The sequence below is a fragment of the Micropterus salmoides genome, unplaced genomic scaffold (genome assembly GCF_014851395.1).
Source record: "Micropterus salmoides isolate LMB-PRFRI ecotype aquatic unplaced genomic scaffold, ASM1485139v1 Ms_hic_scaffold_20, whole genome shotgun sequence".
Taxonomy (NCBI): domain Eukaryota; kingdom Metazoa; phylum Chordata; class Actinopteri; order Centrarchiformes; family Centrarchidae; genus Micropterus; species Micropterus salmoides.
The window spans coordinates 25,095,234-25,116,232 of record NW_024041151.1 but is presented as its reverse complement, the minus strand read 5'-3'; the positions used below and the strand labels follow the sequence as shown (position 1 = coordinate 25,116,232).

Here is a 20,999-nt window from a genome sequence, read left to right as displayed (position 1 = left end):
ACATCAATTGTAAGCCATCCTAGATCCATGTTTACTCGATAAACAAACACGGGACCAGGTGACTTCACTGATTAGAACACCGTCAGCTGGAGAGGAGGCATACCTTCTCCATTTGGGTTTCTGCTGTTTTTTTGTTAAAATCATAAACAGCTGCGAGCACCTGGCATTAAAGCTGATGTGACTGATGGACGTAATGAAAACCAGCCGCTCTCTGGCACTTAATGAACCACTGTCGGTTTACTGAAATAAGCTGATGTGGTGTCTGGTTGCTGAGAACTAGAGTTGGGTACACGTCTGCCTCGTTTCTTGACTGGCATGTGCTGTGTACGTGTGTGCACGCACGCCTCATCCCACATGGGCAAATTGAGATAGCAACCAATCACCAGATGGCGTATTGTTTGAACTTATACTGTTGACCGATAATCCACGCTAATAGTCCATACATACCCTACCCTGTACGGGTGTTTTTCTGCTCGTTATGTAATTCTACTTCCTCTCTCTCTTTTGTTGTCAACCGGACAACCTGACGTCATCACCAGCACCGAGGGGGGTGTGAGTGAGCAGCTCGCGGCGGCTGCTGCTTCAAGACCAGCAAAACGGACGAGAAACAAACCGCAGCGGTGCTTTAGCTTAGCTTGCCGCTCTCTGAAAAACAGGGCAGGTCTGAATGTGTGAAGTTAAGGTAGTGCGCCTTCTGCACTGACTTGAGCCTTTTAAGAAACCCGTCCTGCTCACCAGGCACAACCATGTCCGACGCTGCTAACACTACAGAAAACAACGGAGACTCTGGGCTAAACGGTAAGCTAAATGTGACCAAATTGCTGGACTGGAACAGCTTGTCAGTGTGTTGTTTGTCTGGGGAACGTGTCGGGGGAAGCGGCTGTATGCTTATAACAAGTTTATAGGTGGTTATAAAGTTTATTCTGCCCTATCTTTTTTCCGCCGTGAAGCTACATTGAAGGTAAAGAAAGGGACGTTATGTTCCGTATGTTTATTGACAGTGGTTTAACCAATGGCGCTTCGACAGGCTTGAGTGATAGGCAAGTGAGCCAATCAGCGTTTCACGCGGAGGGGCGGGTTTAAGCTTTGTCAACAAGGCGAGATGGAAGAAGTCAGAGCTGGAAAAATGGGGCTGGAGAAATTTGTTGTAGTTGCTGTTCTTTACAGACAGTTAAGTCTTTCTAAAGAACTGAAATCAGTGTAAAATTTTAACGTTTGTAATCTTCATCCTTTTTATTAATTATATTTTCAGATTTCAGTCTGTGTAAGTAGGCTACCAGTTTCATAAAAAAAACATCTCTTTCAAATAATTAAAATTCTAACTCAGTCAGCATTTGACACAGCATTTTCCCACCGTGTGTTCACTCTATCATTTCATGTGTGTGGAAATGTTTCACCTGAGCATTCAGTTGTTGAAATTGGAGGGTACGTTAGACCTCGGCTTTGCGGATGGCGTTAGCGACGTAAACAAAGGTATGTTTATTACATGCAGCACTGACTCAGGGGCCTTCTTCTGTACGCTGTGGTTTAATTTTTTCCACACTATGGGGGGGCCGTGACTTGGCATGCTATTTATGGCCACAGACGTTTTAGGGGCGAGGAAGGTGGGGAAAGTGTGGGGACAGCACACAGCAGTGTAGGAACATGGAGGCTGGCCGAAACAAAGCCACATCTGGGCAGGACTCAAACTTTCCTTCACTTTTCTTATTTTAAGAGACACACAATTCTTTAATAGTCTCGTATATCTAGTGATTGATAGGTACCTTTTTAAAAATAACCTGTGGGGTAAGCAAGTTGCCAGCATTTGGTTGGCCATTTAACAGGATGCCAGGTTAAATCTTTCTCCTGTTATAGGTGATGGAAAGCAACAAATGTTGCTTTTATTAGAGACAGTGTGTCACTATATGTTCACGTTTGGTAGTTCTTAGAACAGTCCAACTTTTTGAATTACTTTCTTAAACATTTAATAAGGATTCAATATTTTATTTAGTCTGGATCTCCCCATAATCCCTACCACAACATTAACACAGAACCATTTTTAATTAACTTACTCATTTGCATTTGGCGGATAAACGTAGTGGTCATAATTACATCAGACAGAGCCAGAATAACTTATGAAGTTTAAAATTCACAGCACATTGTAGTGGTGGCGTTGGTGCACCAGGATATATTACAGGGTTCCTTCAAAGTCCGAAAGAGGCCCAGTCTGTCCCAAGTTATAGCCTGGTCACAGCCAGTGCGCTGCTCATCAGCATCGGAGGCTGCGGGGGAGGAGGGAGGATCTCTGGTGTTGTCAGAGAATTACTAAGCTTGTCTATTAGACACAAGAGGCGTCACTTAGTTATACTGTCATTGGCCAACTTTTGAATTGAACCTCAAACTGTTTGCATACTGGGATATAGAAAGATGGACTCCTAGGAGATTTGAACTGGGATAAGGACTCATTAATTGGTGGTTGAACTTTGGGTTTTGTATTGAGCGCTTACTGTATAACACACTGTGGTGAGTTAGTTTTTCTTGTGGTCTGTAGGTAGGCAGACCTGATGCTATTATATCTGCCATGATTTGACTCTCAAATTATCTTTCTAATATTATTAAAATTTGATATTTCTTCTCCACCATTGCTCATAATAATTCATGCAATTCATAAATCACCTAATTTCAACATAACACAGGCCTGACCTACAAGAACAGTGTATGTTTAATCTATCCAATATTGTGTTGGTCATGCTATACACTGATTTACTGCTTGTCTGTTCTGAATACAGAAGTTAAAGAACTTAAAAATGAATCGCATATTAAATTGCAATGTTGGTAAAAAAAATATCACAATTAGATTATTTTCCAAAATCCAGCCCTACTGGATATGTATGGAATAAAAAAACATATTAGTGTTTCCAGACTATTGCCCCTATTCTGTTTTTTTTTTTAAATATAAAATTCAGAATTTCTTAAAGTAAAATAATCCTACAAGCAGTCGAGTGTTTTTCATGGTGTTTGGAGCAGGGAGTCAATGCTGCCAATTTGTTTACCACTGTGTGAGCGTGCCGCAGTGAGCTTGATGTATGGTGTGCAACTGAACGCACAGCTACATTATTATTATTATTACTATTATTATTTTTTTGGTGCCATGGCCAAGTTCAGCCACGACAAAACGTAGCAAAACGTTTATTTCAACTGAATTGATGGTGCCTGGAACACCCTGTCGCTGCCGATTGGGTAACGCCTCTGACATCCACCAAACAAGAGAAAACATACATCAAAGCCTATTGCGCACCTTTGCTCACAACCTTCTTGCTGTGAGGCGACAGTGCTAACCAGTGCACCACCGCGCCGCCCGCAAACAAAATCATTTAAATAAATCCAATATAAATATAATATAGGTATTTAGCTGCTATTAAGCAGAAATGAGGATAAACTATGAATTGTGTTAGCCTAACTGCAAAAAAATATTTATACATAAATGATACTTGTGAACATCAAATGTAGTTTTTATAATGTGAATAATTGAATAAATAGCAAACTTCACATCATGCAATCATTAAATCTTTGAACACGTGCATTTAACATAAGCTTACTTTAGTTTTTAGTGTCACGTGCCAGCCTGTGAACCATTTTTGGAAGTTCAACTTCCTTCATGTTTTGCAGCGGCCGTTTATTTAAAAGGACAGTGGCGGTACCTCAAACTCTGTTGTGTACGCAAGTGCACTGCACTTCACTGCCTTTTTAATATGGCCGTGTTACATACAAGTCACTGCTGATTGGGTAAACCCTCTGACACCACCACCAAACAAGGAAAAACATACCTCAAAGCACTATTTCGAGGAAACATGTTTTACCCGGAAATGGTAGCAAAACGGTGCTCACCGTTTTCAGATTGAACATGCCCCTAGTGGGGGGGAAATAGTACGGTAGCACCAGTTAGTTTACTTCCTCTCTGGACAGAAATGTTTGACAGTGGAACTGCCCAACCTTCTGTGTGGGAGTGTGGATTGAACGGCCACAAAATTGATTGAATGAGTTACGGTATCTAACTACACCGTTCTGTCTATTATTTTGCATCATAATAGCATAAAAAGTCAGAATTAGATTTTAAAACCATTTATTTACATTGCAAACATCTAGCTATTTGTGCTCAAATGCCAAATATAGTCTGAAGTCTTGAAATTTGAGTCTGGAAAAGTATGGAGTTTTGAAATGGAAAATGACTTCTGTTACAGTACGTGTACTTTCACAGTCTAATATGAGGGTATGAGTACATGCTGAGACATAGCTTTAGGGACAATAAGACCTTGCACTGGGCCAGCAGTGTGCCCTGTTATCTGAGACTGTGTTATTTTTGGCGTTTCCTGGAGCTCTCACGCCAGTGTTGTAAACATTTTTATCTAATACCTGTGGTCTTAAGTCAAGAGGAAGTCTCAGCCCTCCTCCCTCCCGTCTGAACCTCAGCATTAGTAGATCAAAGATGTCACCCCATGTCTACTTCCTCTAAATCCACCCAACAGCTGATAACTGCTCTGTGGCCAGAATGTTCGGGAGAGTCAGCGCCATGGCACTGTGGTTTTAGTCCACGGAGCGGAGACAATGGGCTGTCAACACCAGCTTGGCTCGCCGTCCGCCGTGTAATCTGCAGGATGAGTGTGAGTGCTGAGTCTAGCCCTGTGTAGTGGGGGAGGGGTGCATCGTTTGGGTAGGGGGGTATAACTGGCCTGAATCCTGAACTTAGAAATTTTATTCCCTGGAAGCTCATGTGAACATGTTTACTTATCATTATGGGGTCATCTGACTTGCTCAGAATGGCTTCCTCTTTTTTATTTTTTTATTTTAAGTACAGAAGGAGAAAGTGCTTTCATAGCTGCATGACAAGGGGTATTGGAGCCCCCCTACCCCCATTATTTTAATTATTGCCCTAGATAACCAGCCCCTTCCATGTATTTGTAACTCAGCTCTGACACGCTGTACCCCCCTCAGCTGTCAGTCCATGGCAAAGCTCTCGTACACGCAGGGAGAGTGCCATATATCACAGTCAAGGTCTACATGATACCATAGCACATACACAGGCATTTACTGCCCTTTCATCACACAGTAGTAAATAGAGTTTTACTCTTGAACTTGTTTGACTGACAGGCTCAGTCGTTCGATCTTGGAACACCCTGTACTAGTCAAAGAGAAGTAGATAATTGACATATAGCATAGCAGGATGGTTGCAAACCTGCCAAGCTTGCTCAGCTGGGCATTAAAATTGTAAAGAGGCACCGTTAATCTGATAAGTTACACCTGTGCTTGTCCTGCTGTGAAAAAGGTCAACTAAAACTTTCTCCCAGAGCCCAAACCGTACTGGCAGCCCGATCCCTATCTGCACATGCGCAGAAGTGGTCCTGTCAGTCAAAGAGGGTTACCACAAATGTGTCTGTTCACAATTACTCGTGTGTCTGTGGTCTGTTCTCATCTCAGGGCGTCAAATACCGATGCTTTCAGAAAGGATGCAGAAGTTACCCTTCAGCGTCTGTATGAGATGCCCTCGTGCGCCCCTGTATGAGTCGCACTGCCTAGACTGGAAGCACTAGTAGCTAGCTAAGAAGCTAGCTATGTTAGTGTAAAAGGCACTGACAGCTCCCCAAAGCCCCTTACCCTATCACAGAGGTGTGTGCCTAAACCTAAGTCAGCGATTGCATGCATGTTGACTGGCTAACCATAGCAGCTAACACATCGGTCGCCAGGCTCCTTTGAATAGGTAGGCAGCACATTGTCTCCTGCTATAGGCACAAACAGGTTGTTAGACCTATTTGGGGAATGTTACCAAAGGTTGGTAATATGCATTATAGACACAGTTCATTATCATCAAGGACACAGTTAAATGACGCCACTCATTTGCACACTAATGGATTTTATTGGCAAAAATAAGCAAAAGGCCTGCTGCTTGGGTCATGTCAGATCTTGCACTAAGCAGGATATTGGCGTATTAGTTTACTGACATGACTTTACACTGGCTGGTCTTATCAGGCGATCCTGCCACTTGTATTCGTACATATGGAGAAACTCTTTAAAAAGCAGTGCAAAATGCAGTGATGTCTAATATTTATGTTGACGTACTTATGCTGGCCAGCTCGTTTACATAAATTCAAGTGAAGCGCTACTTTGTAGAATAGTTGGCTGCCGTGCCAAATACTTAAGAGTTTGTGTCAGTACCTAAGTTATACCTTAATATCATCTGATAATTGTTCTCTATCACAATAAAGTGGGGTTTTCTTTGTGTGTGATTTGCTGTTTTTTATCCAAAGTGCCTAGCAGGTTTTACAGCTTAATATTATACTAATTTAAAATCCAGGTGGAAATAGAATTTTTAAACCACTTGGAATATAAGCATCGCTGACAGGTGAGTGAAGGAAAGTTGCATGATGGTCTGTTTCTTTCCACAGGGTCCTGGGTGGAGTTGGAGATGAACCGAGGCACAGTCGCATCAGTCCAGTTGTCCTCCACAGACGGCCCGGCCCCAGGCCTGCTGCCCCTCCCTCAGGTGGAGGAAGAGGAAGCAGAAGCCATGGTTGGGGGGCTGGAGCACGTTCCGTCATCATCCTCGATCCACAACGGAGACATGGAGAAGATCCTGCTGGACGCCCAGCACGAATCAAGCCGCAGCAACTCCTCCTGTGACAGGTATTGTTAAGTTTTACCAAGCTGGAACCTCCATGGCCAGCGGGGGGCTCTGATCGCAATAATCAGTCCGATTGCATTGGACTTAATGGTAAAATTGACCTAACTTCTCACTTGATTTATAACCTCAGTAAACACTTTCCTTTTATGGTTTGAGTCTTTAGTTTCACGTTTCTTCAAAGCTTATGAGTCAGCTGTTTTTCCAGTAAGTACATTTTGCTTTAAGCTTGTTTTTTGCTAGCCAGAATTAGCATCTATCACAGATGCTAACCAAGCTCTTTTTTTTTTTTAAGAAACTTTATTATAAATTACAAAAATAGTCAGATGCATACAAAAACACAGAGTAAAGTCAGAGAGCCAATACATTTCCCATATCACAAATATATATGCTTAAAAGAAATCTGCATAATCACAATAAAGATTTTCATTTATCCTTATCAGATAGCTAACAGTGTGTGTGTGGGGGGGGGGGATAACCAAATAAAAAAAAAAAAATTATATTTCAGAATAGAAAATAAAAGAATACATGTAAGAAATATCCCGCTACGGGATACAAAAAGGGTAAACTCGCCATACACTAACAATACATAAAGGATAAATTAATCGCTATAATATCAGGGATATCAATCCTGCCCTGCTGAAGGGTCCTTGTGAAGACGAACGCTGCGGTTGAAAAGTCTTTATTGCTTAGGAAGGTTCCTAACTGAGTGAAGTGAACTGGAAGCATTTAAATGGCATTCATCATAAGAGCTGGTCACCTTTTGCAAAGGGTACACTGGACCATCCATTACGAAAGAAAAGGAGATTTCTCTCTTATGCCATATCTTGCTAATATGCATTGGCCCTATGTCTTGAACTGTCAACAATAACTGAGACCCATGCGAGCTATGTTACTAGTCTTGTAAAATGATCTAAGTGAGGATAATGTTGCAGCGTGTAGACACCCTTAATGCCTTTAGAAACTGCTATATTCAAGCTGGATAACCTCTTCAGTAAATATAATGTATTATTTCAGTGTTTGATTTATTTGTGGCGGCCTACCACATTATCAACATCGACAGCCACATAGTGATTTTTTTTTGTGTTTTACTAATTGAAATGGGGAAAATTGTATGTGAAGACAACGCATATATTTGCTCAGTACCTCTTTCTCCTTCACATCTTTCCTTTAAAAAGTGGTTAGGAAAGGAGATTTTTTTTTTTTTTTTGACTTTTCGACCGCACACACTGGTCTGTGTGTGCTGTTTTGTTTGTTTTTCTGACCTCCCTGTAGTTAAACCTTTTATTGGGGATTTTTCACCATATGTACACTTGTCTTTCTTTACCTCTGAAAGGTTTTGGTCAAAAGGCTGTTATATACTTCCTAATCTCCTTAACATTTCCTACACAAGAGGGCACAGGAATGTCCGCCATGACTGAAAAGTTAAAAGAAAGTCACGAGTTCTTGGGTTCAAACAAGACTATGTTTATAGTTGTTGCATATTTAGACCACGTGGTCAACTTGGTTCCTGTCTAATGCTTCTCCTGACCTAGAGCACCCTGCTTCAGAAGTTGCATTTGATTTTTAAAGCCAAAATAGTGTCACTTCTGTCCTTGGTTTAGTTGTTGTACTAACGTAACGTTACACGTTATTTTTCTTTTACCTGGTGACTGTTCCATCAAGGTAGATAAAGTAAACTCCTGACTTATTTTGATGCTTCATAGCAGGCAACTGTCAAGCTTAATTTAACTTTGGCTCAAAGAATTTCCAGTGGACGGAAACAGAATCCCAAAAGACCAGTCTCTTTTCACACTCGCGTCACTTATGTCGTGTTTGGAAACACAAGTTCTGACCTTTTTCTCACAATGTGAACAAGCATGAATTTACGTGTTCAAAGACCATATTAATAAAAAATAAGTTATGAAAATCATGAGTGAGCACAGTTTATTTGAAAGCTTAGCGTGTATAAGTTGCGTTGAAGATATTTATTATTTCACTAACTTTCAATGCCGATGAGCTTGTACATGTACTAAATTACATCCTGTGAAAGAGAATGTGTCAAAGGCTAACTGATTATGAAGAGTTACTTCATTCCTTTCTGACACATTTCTTGTTCTAGTCACGTCCTGCCAGTTGGATGGTCATACATAATTTGTAGAATGTCCAAAACATTTCACATTTGTCTTACTCTTACCTCTGGCATTTGTCACTGCAGACATAGGGTGCTTCTCAAGTCTCCTAATTGCATCCACGTTTCCCTCACTTGCGTCTTTTCCTAAAAACTAAGCATGAGACATGAGACGTCCTTTCCTGCAAAGCATCACATGAAGCGACGTCCGTTTCTGATGATTGCAGCACATGATCACAGCTGGATCAGCTGTCAGTCGGCTCTAACAGCTGTAGAGACTTTTCATGGAGTTTGTGTACTGTACATGTGCACGGTGTTGGTACTAATAAAGTCTCTCAGTTATCAGTGCAGAAAGGCATGATTCTCTTTGCATCATTTCTACTGGCACAATGCTGATATTATCTGCATTTATATTTATTAATTCTGATTGTGAATTTGTTATTGAATAACCCAGAATATGATCATGGTGTATTGGGATTTATTAGGCTAAATGTTTCAGGGAAATTGAAATGATGTTACTCATATCAAAGTGGATGCACAGTTTTAGGCTTTCCGTTTATTTCCTCTTCTGATATCCTTTAACACTACTGCATACGTTTTATTTGCAAGTCCCATCACTCGCAAGTCGATCACTGCTTTCCATCAAATCAATATAACGATTTTTATTTGCGCAGCAGCTTTCATTCACACTGTCATAAGCTGATTTTACTCGCTAAGCCGCCGGCTGCTTTCATCAGATGCAGTCTGAGATGGCTGGATGTGCAGGCTGTATTTTCCTTTACTTGCTTCATTAGAGACTTTAGTGCAGTTTAGTGGCTTGTCCGACTCCTTAATGACGATAAATTATGATAAACGTGTTTCTTGCTGACAGACTCTCCGACTCTCTCTGACTTTAATTTTCTCCATAATAAAATTTGATGGGAGAAATAAAATCTTTCTAATAAGGTGTGTGTGTGTGTGTGGGGGGGGGCGGCTTCTGTTGTTCAGACCTACAATAAACTCAGATTTTAACTAGACGGTGAATCATAAAACAAATCAAATCAAGACTTTGCAGTGATACAGTTGAGCTTAATGTTTCTGTCGTGATGTATCAGATCAGTCCGATCAGCTGCAGCATCCAATCAAAATAACGGCTACCCAATAAAGGGGCGTGTCGGTCCTGCTCCTCGATCCTTGCTCTTCGGAGCGCAAATAAGAGCTTTGGGACAGTCTGCAAGATGGCGGAGCGGAACAACTTCTGGTTGGAGTGAGGAAACGACAAATAAGAGACTTGAGAAGCACCCCTTGTCTCCTCATCAAGAGCCCCAGACATGTTGGTGCAATTTCTCTGCGAATAGAAGAACACTGAAGTTTGTCAAGCAAAAGAAGAAAGAATTGCATTAGATGAACTGAAAGATATAGGGCTACTATTAGCTATTACCCATTTAAGGAAAAGCAGTAGACAATATCTTGTACATACTGAGGAGGTCTATCCCTGTATTAGTGGGTGCCCCCAGTTGCAGCTCAGCGTTGATGGAATGCCCCTCTGGTGTGTAGTCAGCAACTCATTAGCCTTCCCTTCCGGCTGTTGTTCACTTTCCTTTGCTGTTAAACGACAGTAAAACATGTCGTCTTGCAGCAAGAAACTCAACAACATCTGCTCGTGTAAAACAATCTTGGTGTTCTCTGGTGAAATCAGTGATAAGCAATGTTTGTTGGATAGTTCAGATGTTGAGAAAACTGCCATCTTGACTGAAATATAACTTTCCAGTGTAGAGGCGGTTTATGTGCTAAGCCCTGAGGGTGCAACTGGGTGTACACTTGACAAAGAGTTTGTCACGATCAGCCTTGTTTTTTGTTCACTTTCGGCGTCAGGCACCACCGTGCACCTGGAATGCTTTGAGGTTAAGTCTGATATTTCAACTCTGACATTTCCCAGTTCTGAGCAATCTGGAGCACGGCATCAGATAAGGGGCATGATGATACACTTTGGTCATGAGACATGACAATGCTCAAAAACAAGATTAGAAGATTTTTAACACTATTTTGATGTAATATGAAATGCTGAAATGGGGGATGATTTTGAATATCATTTCCTGCATTGTGCTCCAATTTTGGGTGGAAATGTCTTCATTTATAAAAAGAGAAACAAAAAATTCAGCTGGCAGGTGACAATTCACAAATAGAAAAATACAACAGAATATAATGCAGTAATCAGCAGCCTGTTACTTTTTTTTGACAATGCACATTTGTTGCATTTTCATTTGTAAGTTTACATTTTTTGCCGCAAGGCATTTTTAGAAGTTTTTAAGAAATGCTTTCAAAAAGTGACGGGGACAAAATCATCCATTTCAAAATGTGGTTGGGACAGTGTCCCTAGTGTCCCCACCTATGGTCACTTAGCTTCTAAACGTTCCTTAATATTGCAGTGGAAAACTGAAGTCAGCCCATAAATATGTAAATTTGCCCTCTCAACATGTTGGGTCAGCTTTGACTATGACGTGACACCTGCTCAGAAGTTGAGTTGGTTTCCGAAAATAAAATGACATCATCTTGCGTCCCATTTTACTGAGCACATTAGAAAAATCCTGACTCTTCCAAATCCCAGCCACATCATGTGCTTGTGCGTAATCCTCGAGTCCGCGATACAGCAGAGCTTATCAGAGAGCCGGCAGTCAGCTGTCAACGAATCACCTGAGGATGTTTGAGTATTTGATCCAAGAACACTGTATCAGCAGTGCAATGTTTTACCAATTTTAGAACAATCAAGGTGTCATGTTACGCAGGATTAATTAGAATTTTTTTTATTTCCTTCAGTACAGGAGCAACAGGACTTTACTGCTGGGTAAACCACTGGTTCGCATTACATACTGTACCATTCAAGATGTTGTTGTAACATCAAGTAGACAGCAAGAAAACTCCTTTTCAACAACCACACGAGTCCAGATATAGCTTTCTTGCTCAATGTGCGTGAAGTCAAACAGGGGTGGAACAATACAAAACTACTGTCAAGTCTTCTACATACGGGTTACTGTAGATGCATAACAAACCAGTGTGAGAGAGTGTAGGGAAAAGAGAACTGAAGGGAAAAGCAAGCTGAGCAGACTCAAGTAGTGAGTAAACACTATGACAACAATTTCCAGGAAGGTGCGAAGGTCACGAGGAGTCACGAGGAGTCATGAGTTCACCACTTTGCTAATAACGAGGCCTCTTGATGTCGTTTTTTGACTCTGCTCACAGCCCTCCGCGGCCCCACAGTCCCCAGGATGACGGACAGATCATCTTTGACGTGGACGTGACTGGCAGAAGAGACAGTCAAGTAAGGGCTTGTGCACCTCTCAGGTTCTCAGTCTGTTTCCATGGGAACCTCCACCACCTGCCCTGAAGTGGGGTGTGTGTGTGTGTGTGTGTGTGTGTGTGTGCGCGTACACGAGAATGACAACTGCTGCCTGGCTTTTAGTTTCCATGGAAATGGCTGCCACTCCCAGTGTGGATTTCTTTCTTTTGCATTGTCACTATTACTTTCACTGTTGTTCACTCTTTATCTCTTTTTGTCTGTGAGGGCACTCTGGAAACAAAACTCTTAATAAATACACAATCTTGTTTGTCTTGAAAGGCTAAATTAAATGTCTTTCTTTAGTCAGAAGAAGATGTCTTGGACAAGGAGAGGGACATGGACATCCTGATGAAGGACGCAGATTGGGTTGCTGACTGGTCTAGTCGACCGGAAAACATTCCCCCCAAGTAAGTCTCAAACTCAGTAAACATCAACCTAATGTTTCCATGGCAACCAAATCACAGCTCCTTGTTTGTCCTGAGTAAGTGGATTACTCATTATGGCAATAAAGTTGGTCTAAAAGCACAAATATAAAGCCAGCTGCCAGAATTTGTGTATGAAACTCTGACGCTCACGTTACAATTGGAAAAGCTGAAGGTTAATTGATATGCAAGTTAAACCTCTCTTCCAATAATTTAAAGAAAGCTATTTAAATAATGCATAAATGTACAGAACTTACAACAATTTTAGCTGGCGCACAATCATATTTTTTATATATATACACACACACACACACACACACACACACACACACACACACACACACACCTTATTACAAAGATTTTATTTCTCCCATCAAATTTTATTATGGAGAAAATTAAAGTCAGAGAGAGTCAGAGAGTCTATCAGCAAGAAACGTGTGTGTGTGTGTGTGTGTGTGTATGTGTGTGTGTGTGTATATATATATATATATAATATACTCCCACAAAATAATTTAAGAATCAATTTTATATGAAAATGGGGAGGGGGGGGGCCGATGACTTTTATTGCTGTATAACCTATTAAACCTACAGCTTTTTCGAAGCCAGTCTACTTTATCAGCCACAAAAACTTGGTTCAGATGTTTGTATTTGTGTTTCAGTCCTCTAAAGATGAAGCTGAACCAAGTTGTCTCATTTGAGAGCTCTAAACTTCAATGAATGACTAACAATGAATGACTTAAGCAAATTATAGGGGGGTGCATTTACCAAGATTGACAGGTATCAGGTTGTCAATCAGCAGTGCTGTGTCTAAAGCGACTGTGATTTATGCAGGGAGTTTCACTTCCGTCACCCTCGACGCTCTGTAACACTCAGCATGAGGAAGACCGGGGCCATGAAGAAAGGAGGCATCTTCTCCGCAGAGTTCCTCAAAGTCTTCATCCCCTCGCTGCTACTATCACACGTCCTGGCTCTGGGGCTGGGGTAAGCAAAAACTGCCACAGGTCTTTGAAGGGTCACACTGAAATTAATGCCTTTTTGTAGTCAAAAGCTCATTAAAATTTTTATGCCAAAATATAACAGATTTTATTTGTTGCTCCCAGAAATGTTTTCTTATCAGGGTGGGAAAACCAGCGCTTATGCCATCACAGAACACTGAAACGGTCCACTGAAGCCAAAGGTCACTTAAGGGCAGAACACCCAGAATTTAGTGTTGTTAAAGGTTTGGGTATTGATATCAGTTCAAGTTTGTGCTCAGATATTAGTGTATAGGTGTTTCACAATCATTTTATAAAACATTATTTGTGCATTTTCTTAATTTGTAAATATTTCCCAGTTGTACATGAAGCCCAGTAGGGGGAGCTGTACAGCTGCACACAGCAGTCAGCTGTGTCCCTCCCCTCATGACAAACAGGGAGAGCAGCTGCCGACTGAAAGGCTGCTCACCTGCTGCCTCGTAGTGAGCCCCCGACGCTCCCAGTGGCACTCTCTGGTTGTGATAGCACATGTTACAGTAATCCTGGCTCCTCAATCAGATAATGTCACAGCGAGGATTCCTCAGGCAGCAGTCTTTTCTTGGACATGACGTGGTATGCAAGGAGTGTCATTAACAAACCTGTGATAATCACAACATCCCTCTTGGCTATTCTGGGGTTTATATGGTTAGATAATAAATCTCTATGGTCTCACTGAATGGTAGCTGTTGTTTATGAAGAACTGTATGAGAAAAAGGGCTAATTGTTTTATTTTTGGTATTTCTGTTCATTTAAATATTTCATAATCCTCCTCAAGTTACATGTTAGTCTATAGTGCTGGGTTTGGTTGTTTTTAGTTTCTGTGTAGAGATAACAGCTATATTGGCACCAGTTTAGCTGACATTAGCTGTCAAAAGCTGTATTTATAATATTCCAATATCAGTCCTACTCACAAATATTGATACTGGATTTATCTAATTGCAAAAACAGCATTTTGGAGACCTGTTTTTCTATTAAGTGCCCTAATAGCACTGTTAAATTACACAAACATTCAATGAAGAAAACACTTAAGATGTCTGAGAAACGTTCTGGATATGCACACCAATTTGTTCTTTGCTTAAAAATGTATAGTGCTATAAAAAGAAAGTCCCTGTTGGATCACATCAGTATTATGGGTGAGCTACTGGTATATGGCATCGACTTAAAAAACTATGTATCCCTGTCTGCATGTCTGGCTGCAAGATGGTGTAATATAAAATAACAAAAAATATATATGTATAAATATATATTTTTTCATGAACAAATTTAACGCCCCATGGCCGTACTGATAGTGAAGAGCAAGACACTAGCTTTGACTGATATGTTTGCTTGATTAGTGTTGACAGTTTTTCTTTTCTTCCCTATCAAAGTTGTGTCCGTCTTGTACTTAACATGTGGTTTTGCTTTCTGGATAAATGTTGCTAACTCTTGTTAGCCTTGCCAACGTTAGAGCCCTCTTGTTCTTCCCCTTTATTGTTTCCAAGTGAACCAGGTTCAAAGACCTTACAGATCTTTTTCACAGCAGACATTTTGAAAGCAGAAAGTGCACAGGTGGCATTAATGATTTTTATTGTTGTTGAATTCTATTTTGGTGAGGCAAGTCCAGGGACTGGCACTGTACATGCTATACTCACTCACTAGAGAGGCTTCCTGGGAACATAGCCATCATTAATGGTAGTAGTTCATCTCTCCTTTTCCTGCTATGACAAATGTCAAAATATCTGCTGGGAAAAATGTCTATTTTACATCTGTATCCACCTTTTTTATGTAGATTTTCAGTTTGCACATAAATGAAATCTCAGCGACAACACAGGAAATTTGAAGAGTTATTATAATTTGCTGCAATGGAAGCAGATTTACTAACCACGACGTACAGGAAGCATGTGACTGAAACGTCACTGAAGCTTCCGCTCCACTTGGCGGATTAAAAATAACGGCAGACGAAAAGGGTTAGGGTTAGAAAACAGAAATGACATGTTTCCATCACGTTTTTCACCTTTGTCATTCACTTTTTTAATTACATCCTCTTGTTGCGCCCTCTTCTGCAATGGTTTAGTGGCACCTGAATGGATGCACTCAACTCCTAATATTCACATAACGATAGTGGATGGAAACGCACATTCATCTGCATTTTTTTTTTTTAATGGAAATGAGTTAAAATTTTGTGCTGAATGTGGATGGAAACTTGACTATTGTGACTTCACCATAGCAGGAAAAGTACAGGTAGAACTAATAACATTAATGGTGACTCTGTTCCAGCAATTGTTACAACAAAGCAATAAGTGTTACTTGTTACGGCTGTGTAGGACAAGTCAAAATGCAGTGAAAAAGGTCTGTCCAACTAAAGTTTCACGCCACAATTTTTACCCTTTTCATGCGTGACCCCTTGCAGTGTCCCCCTAGTTAAGCTCCTAATTAAGCCAGTGATTCCCAAACTTAACATCCTGTTTTCTAGGAATGCATTGAAGGTGAAGACAGAAAATGAATGTAGTCAGTTGAAAAGTGATTCCTGACATCAGATCGGGGTGTTGACAAGGGGTTAAGCTTTTCCTTGCATGTCTAGTCAATACACCACCACAGCTGGTTGTTTTTCACAGTGATATTTTTACCGGTCACATTCCCATGCTGCAGTGAGTATGGTTTGTAACCTGCTCCTTGTCTACCTTCTGCTCAACAGAGTCTACATTGGAAAGAGGTTGATCACACCACCTGCCAGCTCTTTCTGAACCTGGAACTGAAGAAAAGTGCCTGAGAAAGTGTTGCTGTCATGAGAAGAACGCCCTCCTCTCCTCCCTCTGTCCCGCCTGCCCCCCCCTCCTCGTCCCTGAGATATGACTTGTTCTCAGATGAAATGCATCTACCTTTTCCTCTCTCTCCCCTCCTTCCCCCCCCTTTTTTTCTTGATTGCTGTTCTCTGACTATCTGTAGATATTCCCTCTCTCCCTCCTCATAACCTTCACTCATTTGTATAAGCTTTTCAAAGGATGAATAAGGTCATATTTCCTGTTCCCCAGCGATTGGGTTTGATTGTTTATTACGGGTGGGTTTTCAGGGAGGGTCACAGCATCAAACCAAACTCTTCTACTTCATACGTTATCCCAGTGCCCTTTGATCATCTGATAACGAGGGAGGGCTGTCCAGTTTTAGTTTAGTTTTAACTGACCACAGATTGTGCCACCTACGTGAGTAGCCCAACACTCGATCTCGAAAGAGTGCGACCAGATTCAGAGTCAGCTACGCAAACTGAAAAAGTGTTCATGCCTTTTTTGAAAGAAGCCATTTTGTTTACTTTCCATAGGCTACATAGTTTAAAAAATATATATAATTTTACAACAGCGGTGATTAAGTAGTTTTGATGAAAGGAGTTTCAATAGTGGCCATCATGAATTGCACCGGGGGAGTCTCTGGCTCTGTCTGCCAGACGAGGGAGAGATTTATGGGACATTTCTTCACCTTTTCTGTGATGAAAACGAGAAATTAAAATCATTTGAAATCTGCATCTGAATGAATATTTTTGCAAAGTTACAGTAACAGGAAACCAGGGTGTAGAAGTGTGTTGTGCGGGCAGGCAGTGTGGCCCTCTCAGTGTGTACACCAACAGTATTTTGTGGTTCAGTCTTCTGTCCATACGGTCTGTGTCGGCTGGTTTGGTCCTGACCTGTCAGTTCCCACTTTTATTCCAGATTGGGCTGGATATGACATGGTACATGGTGCTGATTTGTTTCTAATTTTTGTGGATTTTAAGTGATTCAAAAAGGTATCAAAAAAGTGAGATTTGAATTAAAGAGATATATTGACATTTGTTATTAGGATGTCTGAGTAATTTCATTTGAAAAGTGTTATATGAAAGATAAATGTAAACTTTCAGAGTTGGTTGGTTGGCTTCAGATAATTGTTATTAAAGGCCATTTCTTATGAGCAAAAATGTCTAGAAATACTTCCATCAAGCTGCACATGAAGGGAACTGATTCCAGGGTCTGTCTTAGTTTGCGTTCACTTCATGCGTAAACACAAGGACTTGGCTAGCATGTTCAGTAACATCTGCAACATGTTTGAAAAGCCGAATCAGACATCTGCTTCACTGGAGTATCTCTGAGGTTGGTCTGTGGTCAGTTTTGTCCCAAGTGGACCAGACCTGGTTCAAATAATATTTCATTTAGAAGTTCAGTTCTTAGTTTTTCTTCCACTAATTGGCTTGTTGCGGACTACTTTGTTGACAGACGTACAGCTTTTCACCTGAGTTTAAAGATAAATATTATACTACCTTTTTATTTTATTTTTTTTACATGAAACCTGTGGGGTGAGCTTTCTGACAGAATCAGCCTGTTGCTCGATGACCGACAAAAATGGATGTTGCTTTGTTGCCTTTTCAAAAAAATGTTAAATGATTTTGTGACTACTGCATTTCAGTGTGCAATTTCACAGAGCAAGAAAAGCATAGACACAAAACAAAGTAACTTCTTCGAGCTCTGACATTTTTTGAAAAGCATCGTAACAAGCGTATGTGAAGTTTTAGTTTGTGGGTCTTTCATCGACCCCACTAGAGGGCATAGATGTGAAAGTATTTGGAAAAACTACTACTTTTTTTCTGCTTTTGACAGCTCCTTGAAGTAAAGGTAGAACAAGCCTCTCCATGAAATAGTTTTGCTACATATATTATATGATCCAGCAGGTCAACCTGTCTTTTTGCTTTACCTCTTATGATAGGCTCATTAACTACCAGCAGTGACTGGGGTACTGTCTCCATTTCAGCCACAGAGGTACTGCACACGACATGCATGTCTCTTGTGTTTTACGTGCAGCGTTTGGCTGCAATATTTTGGATTGTTCTTTACTGTTTGTTTTGTTTTGAGTTGTCTGTTTTGTTTTTTTGTGAGTGGCAGTGGCAGTAAGGTTGTGAACGCACAAAGCGGGAGTCAAGTTTGACACGGTGTGTGAAGATGAAACTCCCATTGTTGATGGCAGGGCCTGATGTGAATAGGAAATGGAAGTGTGGCAAGAGATTTCCCTCAGACTGCGGTGGTCTAACAGTAGTTATTGTAATGATGCATTTGCTTTGATTTTTCTTTTTCCCACTACATTGGAAAAAAATGATAAACATTTTGTCATTAAAGATGACGTGAATAAAACTTCACTGAATGGGCCTTTTTAATTGTGAATAAAATGAACTTGTTTTATACTTGCATCCCACAGGAAACCTTCAGTCTTTGAAAGATACTTATAAACGGACTGTATTTTCTACTTGCCATAAAATGTATCCCCCCTTTATAATGCACAGATGATGGCCAACTGTCAAGTATTTAATTTTGTGTATACTTCACATCATGACTAATAACAGGGGTGAATATGGAAATGTTTCTATTTCCCTAGCAAAAGTTATTGTGGGATACAAATTATTTCAGACTGTATTTTCAACTTGCCAGAAAATGTATCCGCCATCCATAACGAGGTTGCTAGGCCATCTGAAATCATTTGTATCCCACCAGAGGCGAGCAAAGTGTTAAACTGATGACAGTGATGTTGATACAGTATCGATGGCGTATGTGGAGCAGCTTACTTTAAAAAGGTGACAGTCTGTCTGAATCTAGCTTCTAAACAGTAACATGGATGAAAAAGTGATCGACTACGTGGTCAGTTATAACATCACCAGACTATCGCGAAATAAAAATTCAATAAATTCATCTGAGTGCAATGAATAATACGAAGTTTGGTAACGCATAACGTAAGCCTATAAAAACGTTTATAAGTGCTAGCTTGCTCTACACAAACCTCGTTAATAAAACAATACTAAAACGATAAATTAAACAATCGGTATATTTTTCATTCACTTTGATGAAGTCGAAGGTCCGTCTTCACCGCTGAATGCACGCGCGCTCCCGCGGCAGGGGAAACACTTTCTGACGGGGATAACTACCTTAGCGCGACACCTGCAACTTGGGAGAAGTCCCGGTACGCAAGAAAATGTCCCGGTACTGCAAAGAGTAAAATGTCGAGGTGCCGGTGCGTTCCGGCCCACTTCAAGCACTGGTTTTATCTATTTGAATCTGCTCTCCCCACTGTGTGCGGTCTCTCACAGAAGACAACAGTAAAGTGGCTCTACGTCGCGGACTGAGGAAGCACTGCACTCCAGTGGCAGACACACTGCAGTGCTGACTGTCTCTGGCATTTTCAGTTATTTCCTTTAAAATGTTTCCCAAAAACTACAATGAACTTTGTTTTCCTCTCATTTACAACCGTGCCATATTTTTTTACAACAGGCTTCACAGTGCCATGTTGGAAGCTGTCTTCTCCACATTCTTGTTTAAGCATTCCTGTCAGCACAATAGCGCAATGAGGAAGCATAAAGTAGTAGACCCAAGTTGCCACACACGCATACTGTAGATGAAATTATGGATCACATCATTGGGATTTGTTTGCAGGCTTTCCTGTGGGGATATTCAAGACATCTTACATATATCATCAATCTGATGTCTTTGCTGTCTAGGCTGCTTTGGCCCTCCACCACCCTACTTTTTGACCCCATCTGTAACTCTCCCTCTCTAAATTGATAGTATTAATCAGATTTTACTTATTCAAATTAAGCATCTGCATTTTGATAACTTGTTGTCATTCCTGATTTAAATATACTCCTGGTCCTCTGCAGTTTAGAGAAAAATTGTATACTTTGTACTCCAACAATATGCTTATCAAGCTACCCTAATTAATATAAAGTAGTTTATAGCTTAACTGATTCTTTTTCCCCACCAGCTTTCCTACGCCTCTGACTGGCTAATACTTGTTCCCTCTGTTAAACTGGCATTACATACAGTAACATAATTGTACTGTATACTGTACATTCACACAGATGCACTTCAGCAGGTTATCTTGGTTTTGTTCAAATCCCTGACTAAAACATCTCTTAGAGAAGTAATTTTTTCCCTTCTGGTGCTCTAAATACAGATCCAAAACACGATGAAATCAGACAGAGGATCAAGCAGAATAAAGACTCTTTACAGATTCTGAAGTGGCTGCAACGTATTCCTTCAGGGCAATTGTGCCCGTCAAAATTACATCCACAAAAAGTGCTTCTTTAAGATGTCTAACAACATCACGGAAAGGATCCCTACGAGTGTCTCCCGGTGATCACCTTTCGCTCGAGAACCATTCTAACTCTGAAATCTTGTGAGAGGAGAATTGTTGCAGAAAAGCCACGGTACATACTGCATACTGTACAGACATGAGAAAGGTGTCTGTTTTCTCATCTAATACTCGACAAGAAAGCAAATAAGTGTATTTCCCAAAATGTCCAACTTTTCCTAAGTTGTGCAACAGGGCTGATGGAAACAATGTTCTTTGTAAAGAATTCTTAAGCTTCTTGTTATTCACAATCAACAATGGTTGTAGCTATGGTTGTAGACTTTCCTTGATAGCAGTGTATTAAGTCTGAATGAATGGAATCATCTTTGACAGCAACATCAGTTTTCAACATCACATAACCCAGATCACCAGG

At 40.7% G+C, this 20,999-nt stretch overlaps 1 protein-coding gene across 1 annotated transcript; it reads left to right on the top strand.

The window, feature by feature from the left end:
• The first annotated feature begins 414 nt into the window (after positions 1-414).
• Positions 415-18,644, top strand: LOC119915048 (BCL2/adenovirus E1B 19 kDa protein-interacting protein 3-like). The gene is made up of 6 exons (XM_038734605.1): positions 415-798; positions 6,420-6,657; positions 11,982-12,060; positions 12,382-12,485; positions 13,332-13,481; positions 16,188-18,644. The coding sequence occupies exons 1-6, from the start codon at positions 747-749 to the stop codon at positions 16,234-16,236; spliced, it is 672 nt and encodes a 223-aa protein (XP_038590533.1). The 5' UTR covers positions 415-746; the 3' UTR covers positions 16,237-18,644.
• Positions 18,645-20,999: the final 2,355 nt, after the last annotated feature.